Source organism: Pseudopipra pipra, chromosome 3 (assembly GCF_036250125.1).
Source record: "Pseudopipra pipra isolate bDixPip1 chromosome 3, bDixPip1.hap1, whole genome shotgun sequence".
In the NCBI taxonomy this organism is placed as follows: Eukaryota; Metazoa; Chordata; class Aves; order Passeriformes; family Pipridae; genus Pseudopipra; species Pseudopipra pipra.
This window is the reverse complement of record NC_087551.1, coordinates 66,028,391-66,052,625: the sequence shown is the minus strand read 5'-3', so window position 1 is coordinate 66,052,625 and position 24,235 is coordinate 66,028,391. Positions and strand designations below refer to the sequence as shown.

At 41.2% G+C, this 24,235-nt stretch overlaps 2 protein-coding genes across 4 annotated transcripts in view; one reads left to right on the top strand and one right to left on the bottom strand.

Annotated features, from left to right (window-relative positions):
* MCM9 (minichromosome maintenance 9 homologous recombination repair factor) overlaps window positions 1-24,235 on the bottom strand; it is a 47,955-nt gene that overhangs the window by 13,779 nt on the left and 9,941 nt on the right. For all 3 annotated transcript variants that reach the window (XM_064649675.1, XM_064649676.1, XM_064649673.1), the window contains exons 5-7: window positions 23,897-24,022; window positions 22,552-22,671; window positions 39-213 (exon numbers count right to left, since the gene is read on the bottom strand). In XM_064649675.1, coding sequence (XP_064505745.1) covers window positions 39-213; window positions 22,552-22,671; window positions 23,897-24,022 — 421 coding nt within the window. The remainder of the gene's footprint in view (window positions 1-38; window positions 214-22,551; window positions 22,672-23,896; window positions 24,023-24,235) is intronic.
* On the top strand, window positions 3,351-14,308 carry ASF1A (anti-silencing function 1A histone chaperone). Its single transcript, XM_064649677.1, has 4 exons — window positions 3,351-3,749; window positions 7,275-7,390; window positions 11,885-12,061; window positions 13,882-14,308. Exons 1-4 carry the CDS (start codon window positions 3,641-3,643, stop codon window positions 14,092-14,094), a joined length of 615 nt encoding a protein of 204 aa, XP_064505747.1. The 5' UTR covers window positions 3,351-3,640; the 3' UTR covers window positions 14,095-14,308.

The window sequence follows — 24,235 nt, the reverse complement described above, 5'->3', positions numbered from 1 at the left end:
GACAAACATCCTATATTGTTTTATTGCATGCCACTTACCCTGCCTTTGCAACACTGATGGTTTGTTGCTCCATTGCCTCATGGATGCTGGTTCTGTCATGTTCTTTGATACTGTTGAACTCATCAATGCAACAAAGGCCTCCATCTGCAAGCACCAGTGCTCCAGCTTCCAAATTCCACTCCCCAAAGTCCTTCACAGCAGTCACTGTCAAGCCTGAAGAATCAATTACTTTAGTCAGTCTTTTCCTTAAAATGCAGGAATGCACTTAAGTGAAAGAAAGGGACCCAGTGTACTGGCTTGTGCCATGGACAGAAGGCAGAGCAGCAGGGTAGCTCCACCACATACCTCTACCACGAAACTCACTTTAGAGCTACTGGTAATCAATCCCACTAGTGTTGCGGCAGGTTAGCCTGGAGCTGTGGAGCAGATTCTGTTAAACTTGCAATGTTTGATTGTGACTTGTTTTAGGACTTTGTTAAATGAATGAAAGAGATTAGGATATGAAGACTAGGTCTGTCAGATCATATTGAAAATTAGGGCAAATGCAAAGATTGCAAAATTATCCAATGGACCCATTCAGATCCTCTTCCTCCTCAGCTACTAAAACAGACAAAATTTTGGAGCTGCAAAGTTTGGAAAAAGAAATATATTTCAGTCTCATATAACACCTTGTCCCAGGAGGCTGAGTCAAATTCTTCCCTTAAACTAAGGTAGTTACATTTCTTTATGAGATTCTGGTTTCCTCTAAGCATTAAGTAAAAGTGATATCTAAAGATGCCCAAGGATGAAATGGCGGAAGAAAAATAAAAAAAAAGTTACCCAGTAAATCTACACACGATACAACATCGTATGGATGGCAAGTCAAAAAGCCTGCACAACTGTGGAAACAGCCACACATTAGCAAGTACGTGCAGCTCCTTTCAATCCTTCTATTCCCTATTTCCCAGCTTCTTCTCTATCTTTAGCCCTCATTTTTCACTCCAGTGTTCTGCTCAAAATATCCTAGTGGTTGACAAGCTGCAACCAGCCTAAAATCTCCTGGAATTCTATGACAAAGCCTGTACAAGAATCCCGCTCCCCGCCATTTGGTTCAGGGAAGAGAGGCTCCAGAGACCTTCTCGTTGCTGCACAGCCCATCACAGTACCCATTTGTTCTCAAGTGGTCAGCAAAAGGTTACTGGAAATATATATGTTTCCTGAAACTAATAAGTACTTCAGCTTGTTGTAAGGAATCTCCTTCACTGTGTCCAATCTTTCTCAGTTTTTGGGACTCTGCACCAAATAACCCGGGCAGTCAATCATACAGCAGAATTATAAAAACAAAAAATAACCACATCAGGAAGTACTAGAGCCTGGATGTACATTTATTTCCATGCAGAATCTTCTCCTGTGGTAGGGGTACACAACTCACACCCCCCCGAGCCCTGGGCACTCTCTGCTCTCTCCCCACAGTGGTGTGAGGGATGTCACTGATGCTACAGTGCTGTGTCACTGCGCTTCTCCCTGTGCTCAGTGCATGGCAGCCATGAGATGGCCTCCCTCACAGGGCTCCTGCTGCCACACAAGATGGCCTCCTCTGCTGCACAACATGGCAATCTCGCTGCACAGGGAAGGTGCATTGTCTCACAGTTTATTATGTCACCCAAGCCCTTCTTGACAAAAGAGGAAGGGGATGGTCTCCTGACAGCACAGCTGTGTAGCAGGCATGCTCCATTCCCTACACAGCCCCTCTGTGGGTGGCCTCTCCAGCAGCAGTGACACAGGCTCACAGCAGAACAGCCATGCAGACAGCCCGTCCCACCTGGGGCACCCAGCACCCCACCAGCAAACCCCCCTTTACTCAGGGGGCTCCCCAGCCAGCCAAGTGCTGCCACACTGCCTCCCGGCACGCCACGTCAGCCAAGAGGTTGATGCCATGGGTGCTGGTCAGGGCAATGCAGCTGCTCTGCGGGGTCAGACTCATGAGCCTGCTAGCCCTGCGCAGCCCCAAGACGGGGGTGACACTGGCACTTGGGCTCCCATCAATACCCAGCCCCAACAAAAACAGCACAGAAAAAGGAAAAAACAAAAACAAAAACATAACAAAAAGAAAGAGCTGAAACCACCCCAACCCACAAGGGCCTCACGGCACATGGGGGAGCTCCACAGGCAAAAAGGTTTGGTCTGTAAGCGAATCACTACTTTCATTCTTATTAAGGGATGTTGAAAGCTTCATGCACCTTCCTGTTTGATTAGATTAGTTGTGTGCATTTTGACAGTAAAATTGCTTGTTCTGAGAGGTGTTGAGAACAATTTCATCACGAGTGCTGGACTGAGAGTAGTTTTTCACTCTTCTCAAGCAGCTAACATTGCAGTTGCTGTTTATACAGTACTTCACATTGCACACTCTTAGCATGTTAAAAATGCACCTAGAATTCTTTTAAACACTTGTGAATCTTCCTTTTTATAAGTTAAATAAAACCTTAAAATGAACTCATTTCAAGCAGCTTTTTGTCTTGTTCAGATACAGTGCTTCTTTAACTTCTTGCCTGAAGTAGATTGATAAAAGATTATGTTTTGTTCATGTTCTACCCGTGGTTTTAATTTAGTTATGATATTTTGCTCTACTATTCTTCCAACCTCCATTTTCAGCTTAGGGCATTTTCCAAGGTGAGTACGGTCTTATATTGTTTACAACTTGCAGAGGATGAACATTTTGAAAGGAAATTAATTTCTTCTTCAGTTCATATAAACCTTTGTGGTTCACAACTTTAAATATAAGATAATACACTGGCAAAAGGGCGCATCTTCTGTATATGAACCTGAACCTTATAGTTCCTTTAATAACAACAAATGTGGTAGGCACAGTAAATACACTTCCATGAGCTACGTGTCAGCAATTGAAATAAATTCACATCTTAGGATTTAAAATTTTTTCTTTGTAAATAAAACTCTTGCAGGGTGATGTCTTCTGAACTGATCTTAGTTGTGACGATCTGACTAGTTGTGGAGATCCGACTAGTTATGTGGTAAGACCTTTCCTTGCCTGAACTTGAATTTTCCTAATGCATACAGAAAAAAATTGCTATTGATAAGCCCTATGTCCTTTTCCTGGAAATTAAAGAAAAAAAAAAAAAAAAAAAAGGCTACGGATCTGCTGCCGCTTTTCCACACCCTCCTGCCCAGGCAGCCCCGCCATCAGCTCCCGCCCCGCCCCGCCCCTCCCCGGCCCCGCCCCCTCCGCGCGGCGCTGTGGCGGTTGCCGGCGGGCCGTTGCCGGCGCGCGCCGCGCGGGGGCGCTGCGGCGGGGGCGGCGCGGGGCGGGCGCGCGCGGGAGCCGCTCTGGCCCGCGCTCGGTGCCCGCCGTGCCCGCGGAGGGAGGGCCCTCGCCCGGAGAGCGGCCAATCCGGGCGGGCGCTGGCGGCGAGCAGGGGCAGAATGGGCTGTAGTTGAGTGAAATAGGGAAAGCGGCGAACAGTGTGGAGCGTTCCCGGTGTAAATAAAAGGGGGAGGAAAAAAAAAAAAGTTTGTGGAAGTCGCCGCCCTGCAGCCTCGCTCGGGCAGCGGTGCGGGGGCTTGTGCGGTGCGGGAGCCCGGCACGGAGGACTTTAGTGCGCGGCGTTAACACGCTCTGCCTATTGTTTGTGTTTTTTTCCAAAATATGGCAAAGGTTCAGGTGAACAATGTAGTGGTGTTGGATAATCCTTCTCCTTTCTACAATCCTTTCCAGTTCGAAATCACATTCGAGTGCATAGAGGACCTGTCTGAAGGTGAGTAGATTTTTTTCTCCCCGATACGATTTTGCAACCCCGGGCTCTGAGCTCGGGGCTTTTAAGGCTTAAACTTTGCACAGGCCTGCGCCTACAATTTGCCAGTCTTTCCTCCTTGGCCGCATCGCCGTGCCGAGCCGAGGGGATGTGCCGGCCGGGCGAGGGGATGTGCCGCTCCCGCCGAGCCCGGCGCCGGGGAAAGTTGGCGGCGTCCGCCCGCCCTGGGCCCGCCGCCTCTCCCCGCCATCGGCGAGGCGGCGAGCTGCCGCAAGTTGCGAGGAACTTGTTAGAGTGGAGGTAGCCATGTTGCCAGCTTTGTGTGTGCGTGGGGGGAGCGAGCGGGAGAGAGGAGGGTTGAACCGGGCTCGGCGGCCGCGCATCCCCGCGGGCACACGGGATGCTGGCGTGCAGCCCTGGCCGTACTCGGAGCGCGGAAAACGCTCCGCGGGGATGCGTCTCTTTGGCCTCGTGCTCCATTTTAATACTAAAAAAAAAAAAAAAAAAAAAAAAAAATAAATCGCGGGAGGAGGCAGGGGCGGGCGGGTTGGCCCCGGGTGGCGGCAGCGGGCAGCCGTGGTGGGTGCGCGGGGCGGGGGGCAAAGCTCGGCTCGGAGCGGAGAGCTGGCTGCGGGAGCCCCACCAGGGTGGGGGAGGAGGGGGCTGCCCGCCTGCCACTATTTTTGGAAGTCACTCGAAAGTTACTGGCAGCCGTCAACCCGAGGAGGGGGCGGCCCCGGCCCCGCCGCCCCGCGGGGACCCTCGTCCCGAGCCGGGGCCGCCGCCGCGCTCCCGCCGCACTCCCGCCTTCTCACCCCGGCCAGGCGGGCCGCGGGCCGCCCTCGCCCCGGCCGCGCTCCGCAGCGCCGCCCCCCGGCCGGCCGCGGGACGCGCCCCGAGAGGCCGCGCGTCGCCCCGCGGGCGGGAGTTTCGAACGGCTCGGGGCGAGGGAGGGAGCACGGGGCGCTCCTGCCCGCCCGCGGGGCGAGCCAGCGGCGTTCGCTACCCTGGGAGGAGGAAGAGGCCGCTCCGCTGGGGCTGCCTGTGAGCGGGAGAGGACAGCTGTCTGCCTGGCATTCGGCGGAGCCCAGCGCCGCCTGCTCGCCAGGGAGCCCCGCTGGTGGAGGAGCGAGGGCAGGGCCGAGGAGAAAGGGGGGAGCTGGGTGCTAAGCCTGGGTGCTCTCGTTGGCAGGCTCGCTGTCGCTGCGGTTCGGCTCGCTCACCCCGCCTGCCTCTGCAGCAGCGCGTACTCCTGCGTGCCGGCATAGGGCTGTGACAGCGCGGGCAGGGAGGGAAGGACGGCCGCGGTGGCGGGAACTTAGAGGAAGTCTCTCCTGAGCCAGGGATTTCCTCTAGGCCTCCGCCGCCGGTCCCGTGCCCTTCTGTAGCTCACTGACCCGTTAGTTGGAGCTGTGCTCCATGCCGGTCTCCAGGTCGCTGGCTGGATCTTTCCAGTCAGCCTGGCCTCATCTGAGGTACAGCCCTGGACCCCTGGGTAGCAACTGCTATGGCGGGTGGCAGTGCCCGACACAGGGGCTCGGTGTAAGGTGTTGTGCTTTTCCTTCCAGTTGTGCACAGCTGTACGTGACGTGCTCCTGACACTCTGGATTTATGTTAAAGTTAATCCCGGACAGTCGGGATGAGAAGAATTATAGATAGTCCAATGCAAAATTCTCAGCTCCCTTCCCCCATCTAAATGCAAGTTAGACTACAGGATAAATTCGGGATGAACAGTGCTATCTTCCACATTTAAAAATAAGAGTAAACACAGCCTTTGTATACTTGATGAAAAGTAAGCCTTAGCTTTCCTGTGTTGCTAGTACATCTGTTTACTGTGCTGTTTTCTCTTCAGCCAGTCCTGTGCAACACTGATATTAAAATTAAATTCACAAACTCCAGACCTTTCTTTCTTAAAGCTGTTGTTCTGTATCAAGATACTTAAACAACATTAGGTTCACTATTAAATTTATAATTTAAAGCTTCTAAAAAAGTCCAGTTTTAGTACTAAATACTACTGGTTTAGAATGAGCTTAATACTGTTCTCCTAGAATAATGGCTAGGGTAGTGTGATAATCTTAAGCAGTTTAGCCTAAAGTCCTCAATTCTTGTAAGTAGTAACTCCTCCTCAGATGCAGACAAGAAAGCTCCTTAATTGTCCTGGATGAGTACCCAGCAGTACTGTCAACAGCTAATACTACATGCTTAAAAGGTAAATAAAACCTCTGATACAGTACCTGGCTAATTTTGCTGTGCTGTACAGAGTAGTAAAATCACTTCCCAAGCCCTGTTTGTTAAACCCGCAAAACCTGCGTTGATGATAAACATAAGCAAGAAAAATTAACTAATGAGGAGAAAGAGTTGCAATCTTAAAGCAGCCAAGTTCTGTTAAAGTGCCAAGTTTTTTCTATACTTAAGTACTGTTCCTGCATCAAGAAACCGTGATGCGGACCTTTGGATTTTGCAGTGTAGTAATCAAGTAAATGTAATAGAGTACAGGTTTGTGCTTTTGCATAGGCTATCAGGGCATTATTCACAAGGGGATAAAAAGAAATATACCATGTAAATTTTCAAGGTACAATCTGAAGCAACAGTTTCATTAAGAAAAAAGTGTTAGTCATAGTTTTCTGTAATGTTTATGTATGTTTTCCTCTTGTTTAAAAACCCAAAAATCTGTCTCATCTTAAGATTAGTTCCATATGTGTATTTACACATGTGTTTTTGAATCAAAAAGGGAAGGTGAAAAGCTGGCCCAGGAAGAGCTAATGTGGGCTAATGTGCAATTTCAACTTTCAAACACCTGTTGGGGAAAGTGAATTAGGAAAAACTGAACTATAAGAAATGTTTGGGTTTGGCGCATTATTTTAAGAAGCAAAATTGAATTTTTTTTTTCTGCCTATAATTCCATTTCAGGATGTAGATAAAATGCAAGCACCAATATCTTCAAGAATATGATCTTGAAGGTTACCACAATTTTACATACTTGATGGGTTACACAAGTGACTTGTGAGGGAATGGGGACATACAGTTATTGTGCCTGGTGCTTATACAGTGGGTTTTCTTACTCAATTAACTACCTTCCATAATCTGTGTCATTTAAGGTGTGAGCTGTATATGTGGAAGGCAGGAATTTGGGAGGTGAGTCAGTATTCAAGGCATGCAGTGTGTTATAGGTGTATACAGGCATCATCCCTCTGCTGCAGCCATTCACACAGACTTTGAGAAGGTGCTGAACAAGCTCCCAATTAGTAAACGAGCTGTGTTCTCTGTATAAAATTTGAAAATTAACCTCACCATGAAATTGAGGGATTGCTGTGGTACCAACTGACTAGAGGGACAATGTGGGATAAGATTTGTGAGGATAGGGTCAAGCATCAGTAAATCTCCCCCATGAAAACAGGTTCTTCTTATTTTAGGCCTGTTTACAAAGAAGCGATTTTAGGCCTCAAAACTGTAGATAGGCAACAGCTGAAGACCCTTAACTGTAATGATTAAATAATGTTTTTTTATTATTATTTTGTTTTGCTGCAGATTTGGAATGGAAAATTATTTATGTGGGTTCAGCTGAAAGTGAAGAGTATGATCAGGTTTTAGACTCTGTTTTAGTCGGACCTGTTCCTGCAGGCAGACACATGTTTGTATTTCAGGTAAGTTTGATTTAATGGTTTCTAAAAGGGTTGTGCTCATTTGTTTAGAGAGGACTGTTTCAAACTAAGAGGCAGTTGAAAAATAATGGTAAGCTAGAAAAAAATATTTGTCAGCTCCTCAGGTATGATACACCTGCCTTTAAAGTCTGTTCATAAGCTGATATTTCTTGCCCCTGATATTTCTTGGCATTTTTCATTGGTGGTATCAATAATTAGAGATAGTGACATAAGCACAGTTCCCACAGCTACTGATAATTTTAGCCAGTCTGGTTTGTAAATACATTCTAGATCACTCAGTAATCAATGGTGCCAATTACCTGGTTTACACCAGCACCATCAGGCTCAATGCAATTGGTGGCAGTTTCAGACAGTCAGGATACTAGGTTAATGTAGCCAACACTTTCAGAAGATCAGTGTAAAAGTCAGCCAGAACAATCAAGAAGTTCACTTCTATTTGGAAGGACACATGTTCAATCATGATGTTTGGCTAAGCATGCTAAATCATAACAAAATACAGTGATTTCTAAAATAAAGACAGAAATCCAGTGGTAGATAGTAGGCATTTAGGAAAAACGTGTGGATCAAGACTGTCCAACAAAGTCTAGAGAATGTGACAGTCCTATAATATACTGCTGTTAAAGCCAAAAGTTAATGAAGGGAAAGAAAACAGGGAAAGAGCAACACTGAGATGGCTTACTAGCCTGCTCTGGTTTCCATTTTAAGTCAAGGAGGGGAAAAAACCTGAGGTGAACCTGCCCGAATTCTTATAGAAGCTTCTGTTTGTTTGTTTGTTTGGGGTAGTTTCTTTTGTGGTGGTAATTGTTTGTTTGTTTGTTTTTTGGCGGTGTTGGTTTTTTATTTTTTTTTTAATCAAACCTGTAATTTTAATTAAAACTAACACACTTTTCCCTGTGAAATACAAGAATTTTTCTTGTAAACTGAGAGCAGAATCCATCAGATGAAAAATCAGATAGAAACTGAGTATAAGGACCCTACTACTTTCCCAAATAGTGCAAATTCAATTAACTATTTAATGGCAGATGCATGCTGGAGGATGAGCATTAAAAAACCCAAAAGTGCTAATGAATACAGTTCTCACTATTACTGTAACTGTTTTAAAATGCTGTCAACCTTTGTGAGGCATCTGTGAGTTCCAGGGAAGTTTTGTTTGGTTTTTGTGGTTTGGGTTTTTTTTTTTGTGTGTTTGTTTGGGTTTTTTTCTGTAAAGGACAGGTTAAAGGAATAGGATTAGGCTGGAGGTTGCATTTATCAACCGCATATGTGCAAATCAGTCTTGAAACATTTTTGTTTGGTTTTGGAGCCAGGCCTAATTTTTTCCACACTATAAATAAAGTAGATGTGTAACAAATGCATCATTTATTAACAGTTCTTCAATTATCAGGTTATTATAGCTCATGGCATTAATTGGTCAGAAATAGGTGATCCTCAGTTGCCCTCAAAGGGGCTACCTTGTGGTAGTGTATGCAGAGGAATCAGCTGGCATTTACATTTCTAATTTAAATGATGTTCTCAGTTACAAAGACTCATTGTTGATGGTGATGGGAAGGAGCAGGAAGCAGGTGCCTAAAAAGGCATGTTTTGGCTGTATGATTAGGAAGGTCTCAAAAACTAAATTTACTGGTCTTGTGGTTTATGTAGAATGGAATCGGTAATTGTATCCTGGTTATAAATGACACTACAGCTAAATTAGGAGGAGATATGTAGACACCTTGCTTAGATTGTAGCAGGTCCTGTAAGAGATTCCTTCTGTGATATATTAAAGTATCCCTTGTATTTCTTACGGAAGTACCGTTGGTCTGAGTATATTATGCTTCAAAAGCTCTGGATGCAAGTGAGGGTAGGGCTGAGCTAGTGTGTACACAGGAGACCACCAAAACCCAAAGTGCTGCAAGAAGCCTTTGCTGATGACTGAAGCCATTTTATTCACCAAACTGAAGCAGCCTGGAATATGGAGAGATCAAGCAAGGGAAGGCGAGAATGGGGCAAGGCACAGAACTGCAGGAGGCACGTAATATAAAGAAAAGAGATTGTGTTCACCAGGGACAGCATAAGGAAAGGACCTTTGCAGAGGTGTATAAAATTTTCAGATAATATACTTTAGATTTTTCGAGATAGGAAAATGGCTGAAATAGCAACTAAAATGGAGTACCACACAGACAGAATACCAAGGATGATAAAACCACCTTAGTTGAAAGGAAGCTGTGTATCGGGTTGGGAATTCAGCCTTACATACAGAAAGATGGAAAATTACTGTGCTTTTCAGACTGACACAAGCAGCCCCCCCCTTTTCTTTTTTTTTTAACCATTTAAAAATGTTTCGATAGTAAAGGCCCACAGCTTGACCTATTTATTTCTAAATGCCAAGATATACATAGTGAAATCTGGTTCCTTCTCTCTATGCATGTGGGTATTTGTAATAAAATCACAGAAACTTCGTTTTTTGAGAATACAAGCACATAAATAATTTACTGTCTTTAAGTGGGGATATGACCTTTGCTACCTACTCTGCAGTAATAACTATGTTTTGTGGAAAAGCAAGATAACTTAAGAGAACATACACATTGAGTGATTTCATAAAACTCTTAAGTAATTTATAGCATAAGAATGGAATATTAAGACTGATTTTTATGCAAAAAATAATCTACTGCCTCTCTTTGCCCAAATATCAAACATATATATATATATAAATATATATATAACAAATACCAAAATATCTGCAGCTGCACGTTTATCACTTGATCATACCAAGCTCTTTTTTTCTTCCACCTTTGTATGATCATTTGGTTCCTGAGCAATTAAGAGCTTTGACATCAAAGGTGGGAAGTTCAAAATTTGAGAGAACTCTTTTAAACAATCTTCAGTGTCTTTTCCATGCAGCAAAACAATGCTGGAGAGATAAGAAGGATTAGAACAGAGTATTTCCTTGGTTTCAGAACTGTGTCATGGGATATTACAAGACAGGAAATGACAGTGGGAACCTGGAAAACTAAAGTCCTACATTAGGGTGTGAGTTTCACAGGGAGATAAACTGAACAGTGCCCTTCTGCTGTCCATTACTGTAGAATTTAAAGTAATCAAATGCTTCTGGGCACTGTTAGAACAAGATTACTGAATTAAAATAGTGATTTAATCTCTATTGGCAGTTCTTTTAATTTCCTCAAGCTTCTGTGCTTGTTCTGTTCCTTCCAGACATCTTTTCCATATCCATATGCAAGTTGTAAAGCCATTTGGCCATTTTCTATTTACTTCAGGGCTGGAGGAAGTTGTGTTCTACCTGCTTCCCTGGTTTCTTCTCTCTCTGGTGTCTTTCTGCCTGAGAGGTCTGATCATCTAATCCTTCTGCAAAGTATCTACAGCTTCTTACAAAGAGCAAGACTGCTTTGAAGGTTTAGAATTGAAGTTGCAAAGAGTAAAAGCCAATGCTGCATGAGCTGTAGCTCCTGAATTTCACTGTGCTGGAGCATATAAATACTACAGAAAAGTAGGGGTGAGAGGGACATCAGGAATTAATTCCATTCATCCTCTGTCCCTAGGCAAGGTTTGTTACACCCAAACCATTTGAACACACGTTATTAATACCAACTTGTTCTTGCAACATGGGTGTTTGTTATTAACTTCAGATCTTCACATAAAATTGTAAATATGAAGCTGTTTCACTATGCCTTGATTGCTGTTATTTTAAATCCCACAGCAGAATGAGGCAGCACATTTTATCAATAAATGTCGAGTTAGGAAGCATTTTAAGGAACTGATGTGAGCCACATTTTACAAGGCAAATTTTATTGAAAAAAAACCTGCAGAGATGTAGTAAGTAGGGACATTGAGGAAGATCACTTGAGTTGCCTATTAATTAGGTTTGCATATTGGCTGAAAATGTCAGGTGTCTTGGAGAGATGATGCATTTAACTGCATAAATTTTAACAAACGTAGCTATTAGGAAAGAGGCGAGAGAAAGTAGTTTATTCCTTTCCTAGAAGTCTGTGGGACAGCTCAAACCTCACCATAGCCCATTTCTGTAGTTTTAAAGATTCAGTCTTGTTAAAAACACACATATAGACCAAATCAATCTTGAGGGTGTAAAAGAAAATAATCTTGCTCTAATGAATTACCAAGATGGGCTGAAGAACCATAGCACTGTAGAATTGGAGTGATGTTAGTACACCTGCTCAAACAATGGTTCAGCTAATTTTTATTTTTTTTTTTTATTTAAAAGCAGTTTGGGATCTAACTTGCCTAATCGCCCATGAGAAATGTCAGACAACAATATTACTGTACTATACGTAATTCTGTCTCCACAGGATAGTGTCCTAAATCTAGGGTTGATGTTGTGAAAGCAGGTATACTTTTGGTTAACTTGAACAATTTTAAATATAGTCACTACTCAGCTGCTAAAACATACTGTTTAAGATTCCCCTGCTAGAAAGTCACGTAGTATCAATTTTATTTTAATTTATCTTTCCCTTTCACATTTAGGCTGATGCACCTAACCCAGGGCTTATTCCAGATGCAGATGCAGTAGGTGTAACAGTTGTGCTAATTACATGCACTTACCGAGGTCAAGAATTTATTAGAGTTGGCTACTATGTAAACAATGAATATACTGAAACAGAACTGAGAGAGAATCCACCAGTAAAGCCAGACTTTTCTAAGGTAAGGCATGTTTTGTTCCAGTCATATATCAGAGGTATGCTTAGAGGTTTTTAAGAAACAAAAGCAAACATCATAAAGTGCATGGAATAAGGCATTAAATAATGGAAAATACTTGGGGAAACAAACTACAAGTACCATGTAGTTGTCATAAATTTGGATAATGCTGAGAAACCATCAACAGTTTCCACCATCTTGAAAACTTGGCTGCACTTTCAGGCCGACTGTGTGAAATAAACTGTTGGATTTATTTCTACCTACACCAGCATTGACAAAGTGGCTCTTTTCTTCAAAAAAAGAGAATAATGGTTTTCTAGGCCCATCAGCCAGGAACTAAGTAGTAGATATTAATTTACCAGAGTTGTTACCCAGCTGTTTTAGTGTCAGAGCTGCAGTTTCTGCAAAACTGAAACAAACAAAAAAACCTGAAGAACAAGTTAGGTGTAAAATGAGAGAAGATGGGTAACCTGGTTGGATGATTATCCAGTGAATGGACAACTTGACAAAGGAAGTATGCAGATTAAGTTTTTAAAAAAAGATATCCTTCATGGTAACAATTAGCCCAGGACTAGAATGAAAAAATGAAATAGTATGTTTTTCTATGCTTAACTTAATTTTCAGGGATCAGATAGTCAATATGTTCTCAAAATTACATTTCATTTTATTTTGAGGATTCTTGAACTTTTGATATCTTCCTTTCTTTTTTCTTTCTTTCATTTAAGTCATAACATGTTGGTTGTAAATGCCAAAAGGTGGCTTCCTTTAAGCACTTGAATTTAAAAATGCCTAGAACTACTTGTCTTCATTCTCTGCTTATATAAAAAGCTAGAGTTGCTCCTATGAAAAAGAACAGCAAAAGCTAGCATGTTTGTATAAGAAGTCCCCCTCAGAATAGAAGCACACAAGTAGAAGGTTAATAAATTAATTGGTGGTAATAAACCCTACTAGGTTTTAAAAAAGTAGCGATCTTGTTAGTTTGCATGAGGGATTGGGAAATACTTAATGAGAGCATACTTTCTAGGAGAATAAAATCAACAAAGCAGACTTTTCCTGTTATCAGTCTTAACTTTCATAACGAGTATTCAGTGGTGATAACCTGCCATCCTCTAGGTAACTATGATCTTTTACCCCTCTCAAGATAAAGAGAAAATGAGCATTTTTTTTGCTGCATAAATAAACAAATGCAATGTGTTTTCAAAAGAAAATGAAGTCCAGCATGAGAATAAAATATATAACTAATCATGTCCACTGCCACAATGTTAGTATCTTCCAAATCTAAGTAATGTTTTTACTTTTGCTTGAAAAATTTAGTAGATAAATCTACTTAGTGAAATCAGTCTAATGTTTGGTAACTTAAGTATAGGTTGTACTCTTAAATGAAGATGGGGAGTTGATGGAATTGATAGTTATTGCAAATACTGGAAAATTGATGCAAAATTTTATGAGTACAGTAGTTTGCAGAATCTTTAAGGAGTAAAAGTAATTTCCTTTACTAAAAGCTGGATAAAATAATAAACACTTGCACTTTACTTGTGGAGCTCTTGCACAGCCTTGAACACATGGAGTAGTTAAAATACCCTCCTAAGAAAGCAGTTCTTTTGCTGAGCAGGATATTAGAGTAAATGACTAAGTAATGTGTGCTGTAAGTGCATTTCTGATCCACAGGTAGTAGCTATATATTCACATTTATATAAATTCCCTTTTTAAACAAATTGTTTTACACAAGCAAGACTATGGGGAGTAAAAGGAAAAAAAATCTATATGCATGTGAACTCCCATTTGAGATGTACATATTACAATCCATATATTTTCTTCTTTCCCAGCTTCAAAGGAATATTTTGGCATCTAATCCCAGAGTCACAAGATTCCACATTAATTGGGAGGACAACACTGAAAAACTGGAAGATGCAGAGAGCAGTAACCCAAATCTACAGTCTCTGCTTTCCACAGATGCGTTGCCTTCAGCATCAAAGGGATGGTCAACATCAGAAAATTCACTAAATGTTATGTTAGAATCTCATATGGACTGCATGTGACTAACCACCATCGTTTTGGTACTGTATATGTGTTAAACTGTAAAAACAACCAGAACTATTTCCCTCAAATTCCATAAGTACATAGTTTGATGAGCAATGTGAAGAACTTGTTTTAAAACATCCTGTAGAAAGTTTATAAAAAAAACCAAAAAACCCAACAAACAAACAGTATTTGAGCAAATTGTGGAATATAAATACAACTATTTTTAAGTAATTGCCTTTTTTTCTAATGTGTTATTCTATGTGGTCTGAACCAAACCTGATTAAAGTATATGTATTCTCCCCCCTCCCCCTTTACTTTGTAAGCACTATTAAAAGCTAAAAAAAAAAAAAAGTTTAAAGGTTAAAACATTCAGGCAGAATGAAGGAATAATGCCATGTCCTTGTCTCTGATACCCAGATTGCCAAATATAAAGTGCCCTTTAATAGCAGCTTAAGAACAAAACTGTCATTAGATGAAGTGCAAAGAAAAAAGTATCTCTGATTAAAACAAAAAAAAAAGACCAAAAATGTCCTTTTGCTCTAAAAGCAGACAGCACAGTATAATTTTAGGTGCAAGATTCTTTTTTTTCAAGGCACATACTTGTTACTTAAAGCATGCAATTTGAGATTTACCATCTGCTATTTTGGATTTTAGGACTTTTTTTTTTTTTTAAATCTCCTCCTGCTGCTCTTTAGTCAAACAGTGGTTTGTTCAGGACAGTATTTCATGGGGATTTGAGTGGGTATCTCAGGAAAGAACCCTTTTTCAGCCACTCTAATAGCAATTGGTTGGAAGGATGCAAGCAATTACTAAAAAGTTCTAAGTGTGAAAAGGAATGGTGTGAGTATCCCAAAAATGGTCTTCTGTAAGATTATTATGTACCACTGCTGGTTGGTATGGTTATTTTCAGGTATGCTTTGTTCTTGTAGTCTTTTTCACTAGTAATAAGGAGTTTAGATGTTGTCTTTCATTTTTTTGAAACGCCTGGAACTGAAAACTTCTGTTTTCTCTCTACTGTTTAAGGCAACTCTATGCACTGGTATAAATCAAGATTCAAATCCTGTTGTGGTAGGCAGAATACATTACTTGCCCTGAAGCTCTTGCACTGAGATGTCCCTATTACCTGAGGCATCCTTGAAGACAGATACAAAGAACTAAGCAGTAAACTGTAAAGACTTAAGACATCATTATGACACTAACAATTTAGTTATTCTTCCAGTCCTCATTAGCTTTATACATATACTCTTGACAGTATGTGCATTTACATTTTAATCTGTCATGCCAGATTACAGGAATATAATTCTGCTAGTTACAAGTAACCGCCCAAACTGTGAACCCTTGTAGGTTCCAGGCCCTTCAAAAAAAGGTAGATTTCATGATGACTGACAGTAGAGCTCTGAATAAAAATAGAATGCTTTCTCTTCTCTTTCTGCATTCTCTAATGTGGATGAAGATGTGCCAGGCAGTTAGTGCTTCTGTCTTTCCACATTGTTAGTGAAATTATCTTCATTTTGAACATGTATATTTTTTTATATTGGAAAGGAGTTATCTGAATGTACATGCATATGGAAGCTCAGCAGTACATAGGGTAGCTGAATTAATTACTGAAATCCATTAATATTTGGAACCATAATTCTAATGTGTGCTCCTAAAAATCTCTGTAATTGTTTAAAATGATGACTAGCAATTTAAAAGTATTAACACTGTAATATTGGTATGACTTAACAGAATTGGTTCCCTAAACTAGCAGTTGTTTCACTTGAGGGCTGAAGTTCTGTGAACTTTTAAGAAAGGTCTTTGGTTTTCAATTATATTGCAACTTTCAGGTCTGTAGTGACATTTTGAGATTTTTCATGCACTTTATTGTTCTATTTATAACTCTATTTTAAAGATATATCTTAAATGTAAGCATGTAAATAACTTAGTCATCTGCTGAAGCACTAACGGGCTTGTGAAGTCTGCCTTGAACTAAGGCTACAGTAGTAGCATTTCAAACTCTTGCACCTATTGAATATTCAAATGAAAACATGATCAAGTATAAGCTTTAACCAGAATCCATCCATCAGTAGCATAAAGGCTTAGAAGCCTATGCCACAAAGTGATGAAAGCAGAACCTATTGCTGCTATTGCAAAATCAGCTACAAAATATATAGTCTCACCCAGCAAACCCATTAATTTAGAGAAATTGGAAAGTGAAGCTCTGTTGTTCTGTTAAGGAGCAAAAGAGTCAACTGTGCACATGAACTTGGGTGCAATAAACTTGAAGCTCAACTGTATGGCAGATGCTGCAGTAGAATTTGGCACCACCTTACCCGACACACTAACATGTCCTATATATAGCTGACCCATCAGTTACAGGAGAAAGAATACTGTGCTTAGTGAAAATTGGAGAAGAACAACCCTACCTCATCATCTTTGCAAGATAAATGGCTTTTCTATGCCTTTTGGAGGTTGGATGCCTTTCAGATCTTCTACAACTTTGTCCACATCTTAGCAATCCATACACACTGCCTTATGAGTATCATGTTTCCTGATAAAAATCATAATCCAGATGCATGGAATTTGAGAAACCAAGTTCCAGTATTCCACAGGTTCAGGCAATATCACAGCACAAACTTAGTGTTATTAAAAGGTAGAGTGCATGTAGGGCATCTGTAAAGACCTATCCATGATCTCTGTAAGTTTTCAAACAGCGGGGTTGTCCATATGACACACAGCCATTGCTGACAGCACAGCACTAGAATTTCAAGGTTGAAGATGAATTCGCTTTCCCACAAACTTTTACTCGCAGAGACCACTAAGATACGAGGAAGTGCTACAGAGTAGCACTTGACAGGACTAGTGATGCATCTTGGTGTATTTTTACCTCAGACAGATAGCTAGTTTCATTAGAAGACTGTCATAAAGCTTATCAGAGGTTAGTCATGTACAAAGAAGTAAGTGGATCAGACAAGGTAACATTATGGATGAAAAACAGGAGTGGGGTTTTTATGTCTAGCTTGAAAAAAATTGTCCATCTTACTGTGATTTATTCAGATGTCACCTTCAGTCTGAATTTCTGTGACACTTAGGTTTGATGAGGGCAAAAAGGCTCCAGCTCCATCATAGTGGAGAAAATTTCATCTTTCCAGTGGCTTTTACAAAGCCGACCCTTATTACCAATCTTCAACAGCGCAGCAACTCAGAACTTTGCTAAAATAAACACAGTAACTTAGTTTATAGCCTTGCCAGACAATCTGTTCTTGAGATGTGAGTGACAAAGTCACAAAGAGAAATCTGGTATTTGACAGTCCATTATTTTCTTTGTAGTGCCTCAGCTGCTGGTTTCCTGGAAGTCAGTTCAGACTAGTCTAGACTAATACTGTCCATGCCATCTGAAAATGTTGGAGGGAAGAAAAAGGTAAAACCCAAAATGTACTATGCACATCCACTCCTGGCAAATCTTCATTTACCAGAGCCAAAAAAAGAGCAAAGTTAACTAAATCTTGTGACTTCTGTCTGGACAGCTGCAGGAGATCCTTCACATACTTAACTACCCTACTCCTTATCCATAGCACAGTGGTCTGCAAGCTTACAGATTATCTCATATTTTGAGAGCCACAGAAGTTTGGTCTGAAGATGATGGCTTAATTGTTGCTGTGGTGGGTAGCTGGGGAGCTCTGCTCAGTGCCAGCCAGGAAGATGCTGCAAACCTGACAACTGTGTATCAGCATTGGCAGTGTGTGTGGGACTATTCATGCTAGGCCTTCCTATTTGTGTTTCTGTTTCCAGTTACAGTTCTCTTTTAAGAGCTGGTCTTATAGTGTGTGATATGAAAACTGGGCTGGAGAAGATGGGTGGAGGGATTTTTTCTTAATTTTTGGTCTAGGCAATGAAGACAATCTAAGGAAGAAAAGCCAGCTGGAGGCACTACAGACGCTTTATTAAAGGCCAAACCCAGGCTTCTACATGAAACTTGAAAAGCAAAGACCCTTTCAAGAGGAGATGGAGGGAGGATACACTTGAACATTTCCAGCTTTAGCTAAAGCTTTTTTGGAGGCATGGCTGGGTACTCACTGTCTGTATGATAAAGGTGTGACTGGCCTATCAGCAGATAGGGAAAATCAGAGGTGTGTGCACTGCATGAGACAACAGCTACGAGTCAACAGCAGTGTTAGAACTAGCTGAAATGTAAGGAACTTTTAGGGAGTTGTTGGGGTCTCCATCCAAAACTTTCCTGGACTATGAGATAAGGAGGCCTACCTTTCAAAATAAGGGTGTTCTTCAGTTTGTCCCATCTCACGAGAAAGGTGGGGCAGACCTACTCTGATACAAACTGGAAAGAAGCAGGGACTTCATGGTGCAGTAGAGGGAATCCTGAAGACATCTGATATCCATCCAGAAATCAACTGAAATGCTTGCCATTTCAACAGCAGGATGAATAAGTCTGATGAAGGCTGGCCTGGATGTGTGAAAGACCTGAAACCTTCAGCCAACACGATGAAGTGGCTGCACTGCTCCTGCAATATTTCCCATCCATCCTAACTATAGGTCTTCAGGTACAGATGTATGAACAGACCAAAATTTTTGAAGACTTGGCTAAATAATCCCTGGCATGCAGGAGGTGAAGGTAAGCTGTCTCAGGACAAAGCCATCTTGGAGCAGCATTACTGAGAGGAAATTAAGGGATTTTAAGAATCTGCAATAGATGAGACATTGTTACAGATGGAACATATCTGATGGTGTTTGATCACAAGTTCAAATTTCATTCCTGCAGGAAGTCTAGCAGACTTCCTACAGAGTTAAGGCCTCTTCAACTTGAGGCCCAACTGTTGATGGAACAGCCAATGAAGCCATGCTCTCAGGAAAATATTTTCAAGGTACATGCTGATAGAAAATATTTCAAGTTCATATACAATTATAACTGTTCAGGAAAACAGTCCCCTGGTGGAAGTGAAGATCAGAGAAGAGTGGCCTAAAGGCTGCATCTGTATTAATAACTTTATCAGGGACAGGGAATGAATCTACAGTGGAAAACTGTTCCCTGCCACTGCCTTGGCTTGTAGCAACTTGGGAATGCCCAGGGACAGTTTGGGATCTACAAAGAGGGAAAAATATCTCCAGTTTCAGTGTCTTGCATACCTCAGGATACTGACACCATGTACTCTATTTATAACCACAGCTGGATGGCTCATGTCAGCCGCTTTGGATTGGTTTCTAATGGAGCAGAGGAGAGACAGCCTTTAGCACCTGAAGACTGCCTAGCAGGGCAACGCTTACTATGACAGAAAAAAAAAAAAGAGGTGGTTTCCCCTGGAGTCAGTTCCCTTCAATGAAAAGAAAGAAAATCGGTAGCAAACTGCTGTTGGCATGATATGGACAATCTCACACAGTGCAAAATGTCAGCAAAAAGGCAGCACTCACAAGGCTCTGCAGAGGCTGTAAGAGGAAAGGCAACAAGGCTGCATTTCATACAGCTCAGAAAGGCATGTTATACAAAACTGGAGAGCTGGAGAAACAGCTGATAGTCTCCCCGACTTTTAGGCAGGCTGTTTTAAATACAGTTCACAAAATTATTTAAGCAGTCCATCTGTGGAGGGACGCAACACCAAACAAAACTTTCAGAAATGTGAACGGCCAAATATGCACCAAGAAGCAGCAGAATGACTGGCCCAGATGTCCCTGAGCTCCAGACCTGCCAGAACAGGCATGTGTTGGTTCCTGTCCCTATGGAGTTGAACATACCAATCAATCACTGCAGATCTCAAACTCCAGGGTAAATGAAATATTTTCTTACTAGTGATCATCTCGTCCAAATATGCATAAGCAGTGCTATGGCTCTGGGGACTGCAAAACAGCTGGTTAAACTCAGTAGTAAGGTGAGAACCTACAGAGAGAGTTTGTTAAGCCTCACTAAGTCTCTATGGAAAACTGTGTATCAATTTCTAAAAATAAAAGGAAGCTGAATGACTCTCTGTGATTCTCAGAAGAGAGACTAGCTGGGAAGAATGAAACAGGCCTTCGAAAAAACAGTGTAGACAGAACCAAACAGTGAGACAGATGGTTACCCCATCTTTTATTTACAAATCAGAAAGTCCTACACTGGTCAAATAAATTTCTGGAGTTGTTGCATGTGGGCTGGTCTTCTAGCTGCCAACTCTCATTAAAGAGATTTGCGGGAAAAAACCGAGGTTCCTCACTGAAGTCCTAAACCCGTAGAAAACTCAACAGAAAATTTCTACTAAGTGCTTGCAAGAAAGGCAGCCTAATAAAACAAGTAAACTCAGAAACATATTCACTGCCTGGAGGTAAAGTTCTATTTTTTCAAAACAGAGAATAGATTATTGGTCATTTGTAAGGGCTGTTTGCAGCAATAAGGCAGCTTGAGCCTGTCGGTGAGATAGGAAGATGAAGGTCTTCCATATCTTCAGCAAGAAAGCAGGCATTCTCCTGGGTCACAGTTTCTGAATCATGCAAAAAGTGATGAAGCACAGGCTTTGTTTAAAAAGTGAAGGGGAAGGCAGCAACCTGATTGAAAGAGCAGAAGCCCAACAGCAAATTAAGCTGCAGGAGTTAGGTCAGTGTTTTCTGAAATTCTGCAAGGCAATTCCAGTTAGGACTGGATGGGTTAATGGGCTGCAGCAGGAACATGACACTGCAGAGCCCCAAAGGGTCATGGTGGATCCCAAAGTACATGATACCTAAGACAGAGCAGGAAAGAAAGGGAATTGTGGCACAAGGAGAATGTTAATGATCTAATACGTTGTCCTGGTACAAAGAAATGCTTGTGCAGAAAACTAAGGAAAACTGATATGACAGACAGTTTAGGAAGCAGAATTCTAATTCAATGGTTGTTAAATAGCTTGTGTCCTAAAACTGTACCAGATGGGTAAAGGGTACAAGATATGTTAATGCACAGAATCTTACCAAAGGTTGGTTAGATATCGGCAGTTTTCTCTAAAAGAGGGATCCAAATGTAAACAGCTTTTAGCACTTCTCCAGGGTTTACCAAACCTCAGGTGTGTCTTTTGGCCTATGTGGACTAAAATCCCAGACCCAGCAATTAAATGTAATCTGGACTGCTTTTTATATATAGTGAGGAACTAGCTGAAAATGAAATTTACAGATTTAATATTTGTACACGGAAGGGAAAAATATGAATTAGGACTGTCCTCTCATGAGAAAGCATAAACTGGTACTTCAAAGTGTGCAAATATGGTAAGGAAAGTAAAGCAGTTTAATAGTTCTTCAAACTCATAATTTGAAGCTTCTGCACAAAGGGCAAGTTGACAAAAATCAGTGTTAGGTACAGCTACAAACAGATTCATAAGTAAGACACACCTTGCACAGGAAGTGCACTGACAAAAGTGGACAAAGTCACGCTGAAATGTATGGCAAAATTTCACTCCAGATCACTGTAAGTCCCCTAGCAAATCCACAATTATCCATTCTGTTCTCAATTCTTAACACGGAAAAAAAAGACTTGAGAAAAGGTTATGCTGAGCCAAAATTTTCTCTCTGGCTTCTCTCCAGACCTATTTGTCAACAGTTTAAATGGAAAATTAGAGGCATATATGTTTCATAACAAGTTCCCTGCACACAAGTGGGTTTATGTTCGACATCACATTCCAGTTCCACTGCTACAGAAGACCCAGTATACACACAGCTATGGAACTGGGAAGGATTTATTCTCTGGTTGTCCCATGTATAAATAATGCTGTTTCCCAGACATAAAATGAAAAGCTGCACTATCTGAGAAATATTCAATTTACAAGTGCTAGTTGAGACACTGGGATTTGACCCTAAATTATTTTGTGATTTTGAACGTACAAGTAATATATTCATTTGTTCAAATAAAGCCATTGGCAGAGGTAATCTGACTCTGCACATTGTCCCCAGAAGAGTTTGTAAAAATGCCTGGCATTCAGAGCCAACTGGGACATACTTAAATTTAACAAAAAGGAGAAAGAAAAAAAAACAAAGAAGAAAAAAACCACTTGCTCTCTGAAACCACCTTGAAATCATCTTTACGAGTAAGAAGTAATTCCTCAACACGGGGTGAATTTCCAGAAAGTAAACAGAAATTCAACTGCATCCAGACAGAACTTATGAAAGAACAGAAGAAAGGAGATATCTGGTCAGGATGCTAGCCCATCATACAGTGTGAGCTCTGGAAAGATGTCATATTTGTCATACTGGAAAGCACTAAAAATACAGGTCCAGATCACCCTCTGCAAGTAAAGCACTGAGAGGTGCCTCTGGATGAGGCCTGGAAGGTTCCCTGTTAGAAGCTCATTACAGTCCTCCATGGATACAGCTGAAGGGCAGGACTGCCCTTCTGCAGAGTTATATCAGGCCTCATATGCCTCCACAGTAGTTCTCTGCTTCAGCTGTGCTCGTACAACCTGAGCACATATGTTCATATTATGTAGAAGGCTTCTATATAAACATATTTGAGTGAGAAAATAAACCTTTCCAGGTGAAGAAGCACATACCTGCACTTGTAGATCCAATTCCTGCAGTAAGCACGGAGCGTGGCATGATCTTTACTGCATACTTCAGGAACTGAGATTTCCCTGTACCTGGATCTCCAACCAACAAAAGATGCGATTCACCTTGGGAGAGAACATTGATGTAGAGCAGACAGTACAGATAAAGACACACATATACAAAAAATGCTCAGATTAAATAATACTTGTAATTATTCACCTAACATTTAGCGCTACATATACATTACAACATGTGATTCTGTTTAAGACTGCACTATTTATTGGATGTGATAAATTATTGTTTAATAAAAGCATCTAGTCATATTCCTTCACCCAGCAATATGACTGGACACAAATATTTACAGTGAAATATTTTTAAAGTATTAGCAGGTTTCTGCACATTTCCTGTAATGAGAATTCTTACATTTTAGAATACTCATTTCTCAGGCTCATCTCACTCTTGAACTTGAAACAGAAGGATACCAGGTTTTAGTCATCATTCCACTACTTGGTTACTTAAATTATTGCAAAATGGACTAATAAAATCAGCACGTTGTTTTTCTTAACTAATTCTTTGCCAACAGTTACATAACTTCATAATTTCAAAACAATAATTTGGCTACTACAATCTCACTGAAGTGCTCTAAAATTATTTCACTGTCTACAAAATATCACTACAACTTCAATCATAAAGTCTCTAACTTTATTTAGCTGCTGGAGCATTAAGAAAATCCTGTATGTGTATAGAGAGACATCCTATTTTAGAATTATTATGACCTACATAGATTATGACCTGCATACCACCTGGCACATGGCAGATTTGCCATCTAATAACAACAGAAGGAGAATCAGCAGGCAGATAACTTGGGAGTTACAGAACTAAGTGAGATGTGCTGACAATCATAGATGGAAAAGTCTGGCATTAGGAAGCAAAATGAATCCTTTAATTTTTCCTTTCAATGAACTGTAGTGATTGACATTAAGGGAACATTAAGATTCCATCCTTTGATGCCAATACTGCTGGGAATAGTCTACTAGAAATCATTTAAAAATGTCACTTATACAATAAAAAGTGAATTTATATTTTAGATAAAACAGCTGCCTTTAATATTGTACCTAATGGAAACCTGAAAGTCTGCTTCTACTGGGTTTTTTGGGGGGAAAAATTTATTTGTCTGAGATTCTGCAGTAATACTCAGGATTGATCAAAAATGTTCTCACTCAAGAAAACGGGATCATTATGCTTCCAAGACCTTACTGGTTTGATTTTGTAGGGGGGATGGATGTGGGTGAAGACAGGGATGGGAATGACTGTTAGAAAGGATCTGATACTGTTAGAAAGAATACTAACCTCTGATTCGAGTTCCAGTAGCATCTGTTCTCTGTACACCACCAGCAAGCACCATGGCTACAGCCAGCTTCACCAGGTACAAGCCAAAAACTTGAGGACATAAGCTAGCCAAAATTTCATTCCTCCCTAAAACAGCAAAAATGGCACTCAGCACTGCCCCTGGAGTAAAGCTTGGTTTCCCACAGACTCCTGTGTATACTGACAAATAATTTGGGCCTCCTTCTTGAACAAGAGGAACAGAGTAGGGAGAAGATTTTCTTAAAAATTATTTTATTTTTTAAATGAGACCCAAAGCAGTTGTTTGATCCAAACAGTCACAAGCAGCAAAGCCAATCCTAT

Bases quoted from the DNA above. Each gene is read 5' to 3' on its own strand.
- ASF1A (XM_064649677.1), top strand. From the start codon at position 3,641: ATGGCAAAGGTTCAGGTGAACAATGTAGTGGTGTTGGATAATCCTTCT. The intron at 3,750-7,274 runs GTGAGTAGATTT...GTTTTGCTGCAG, and splicing joins CATAGAGGACCTGTCTGAAG to ATTTGGAATGGAAAATTATT. The intron at 12,062-13,881 runs GTAAGGCATGTT...CTTCTTTCCCAG, and splicing joins TAAAGCCAGACTTTTCTAAG to CTTCAAAGGAATATTTTGGC.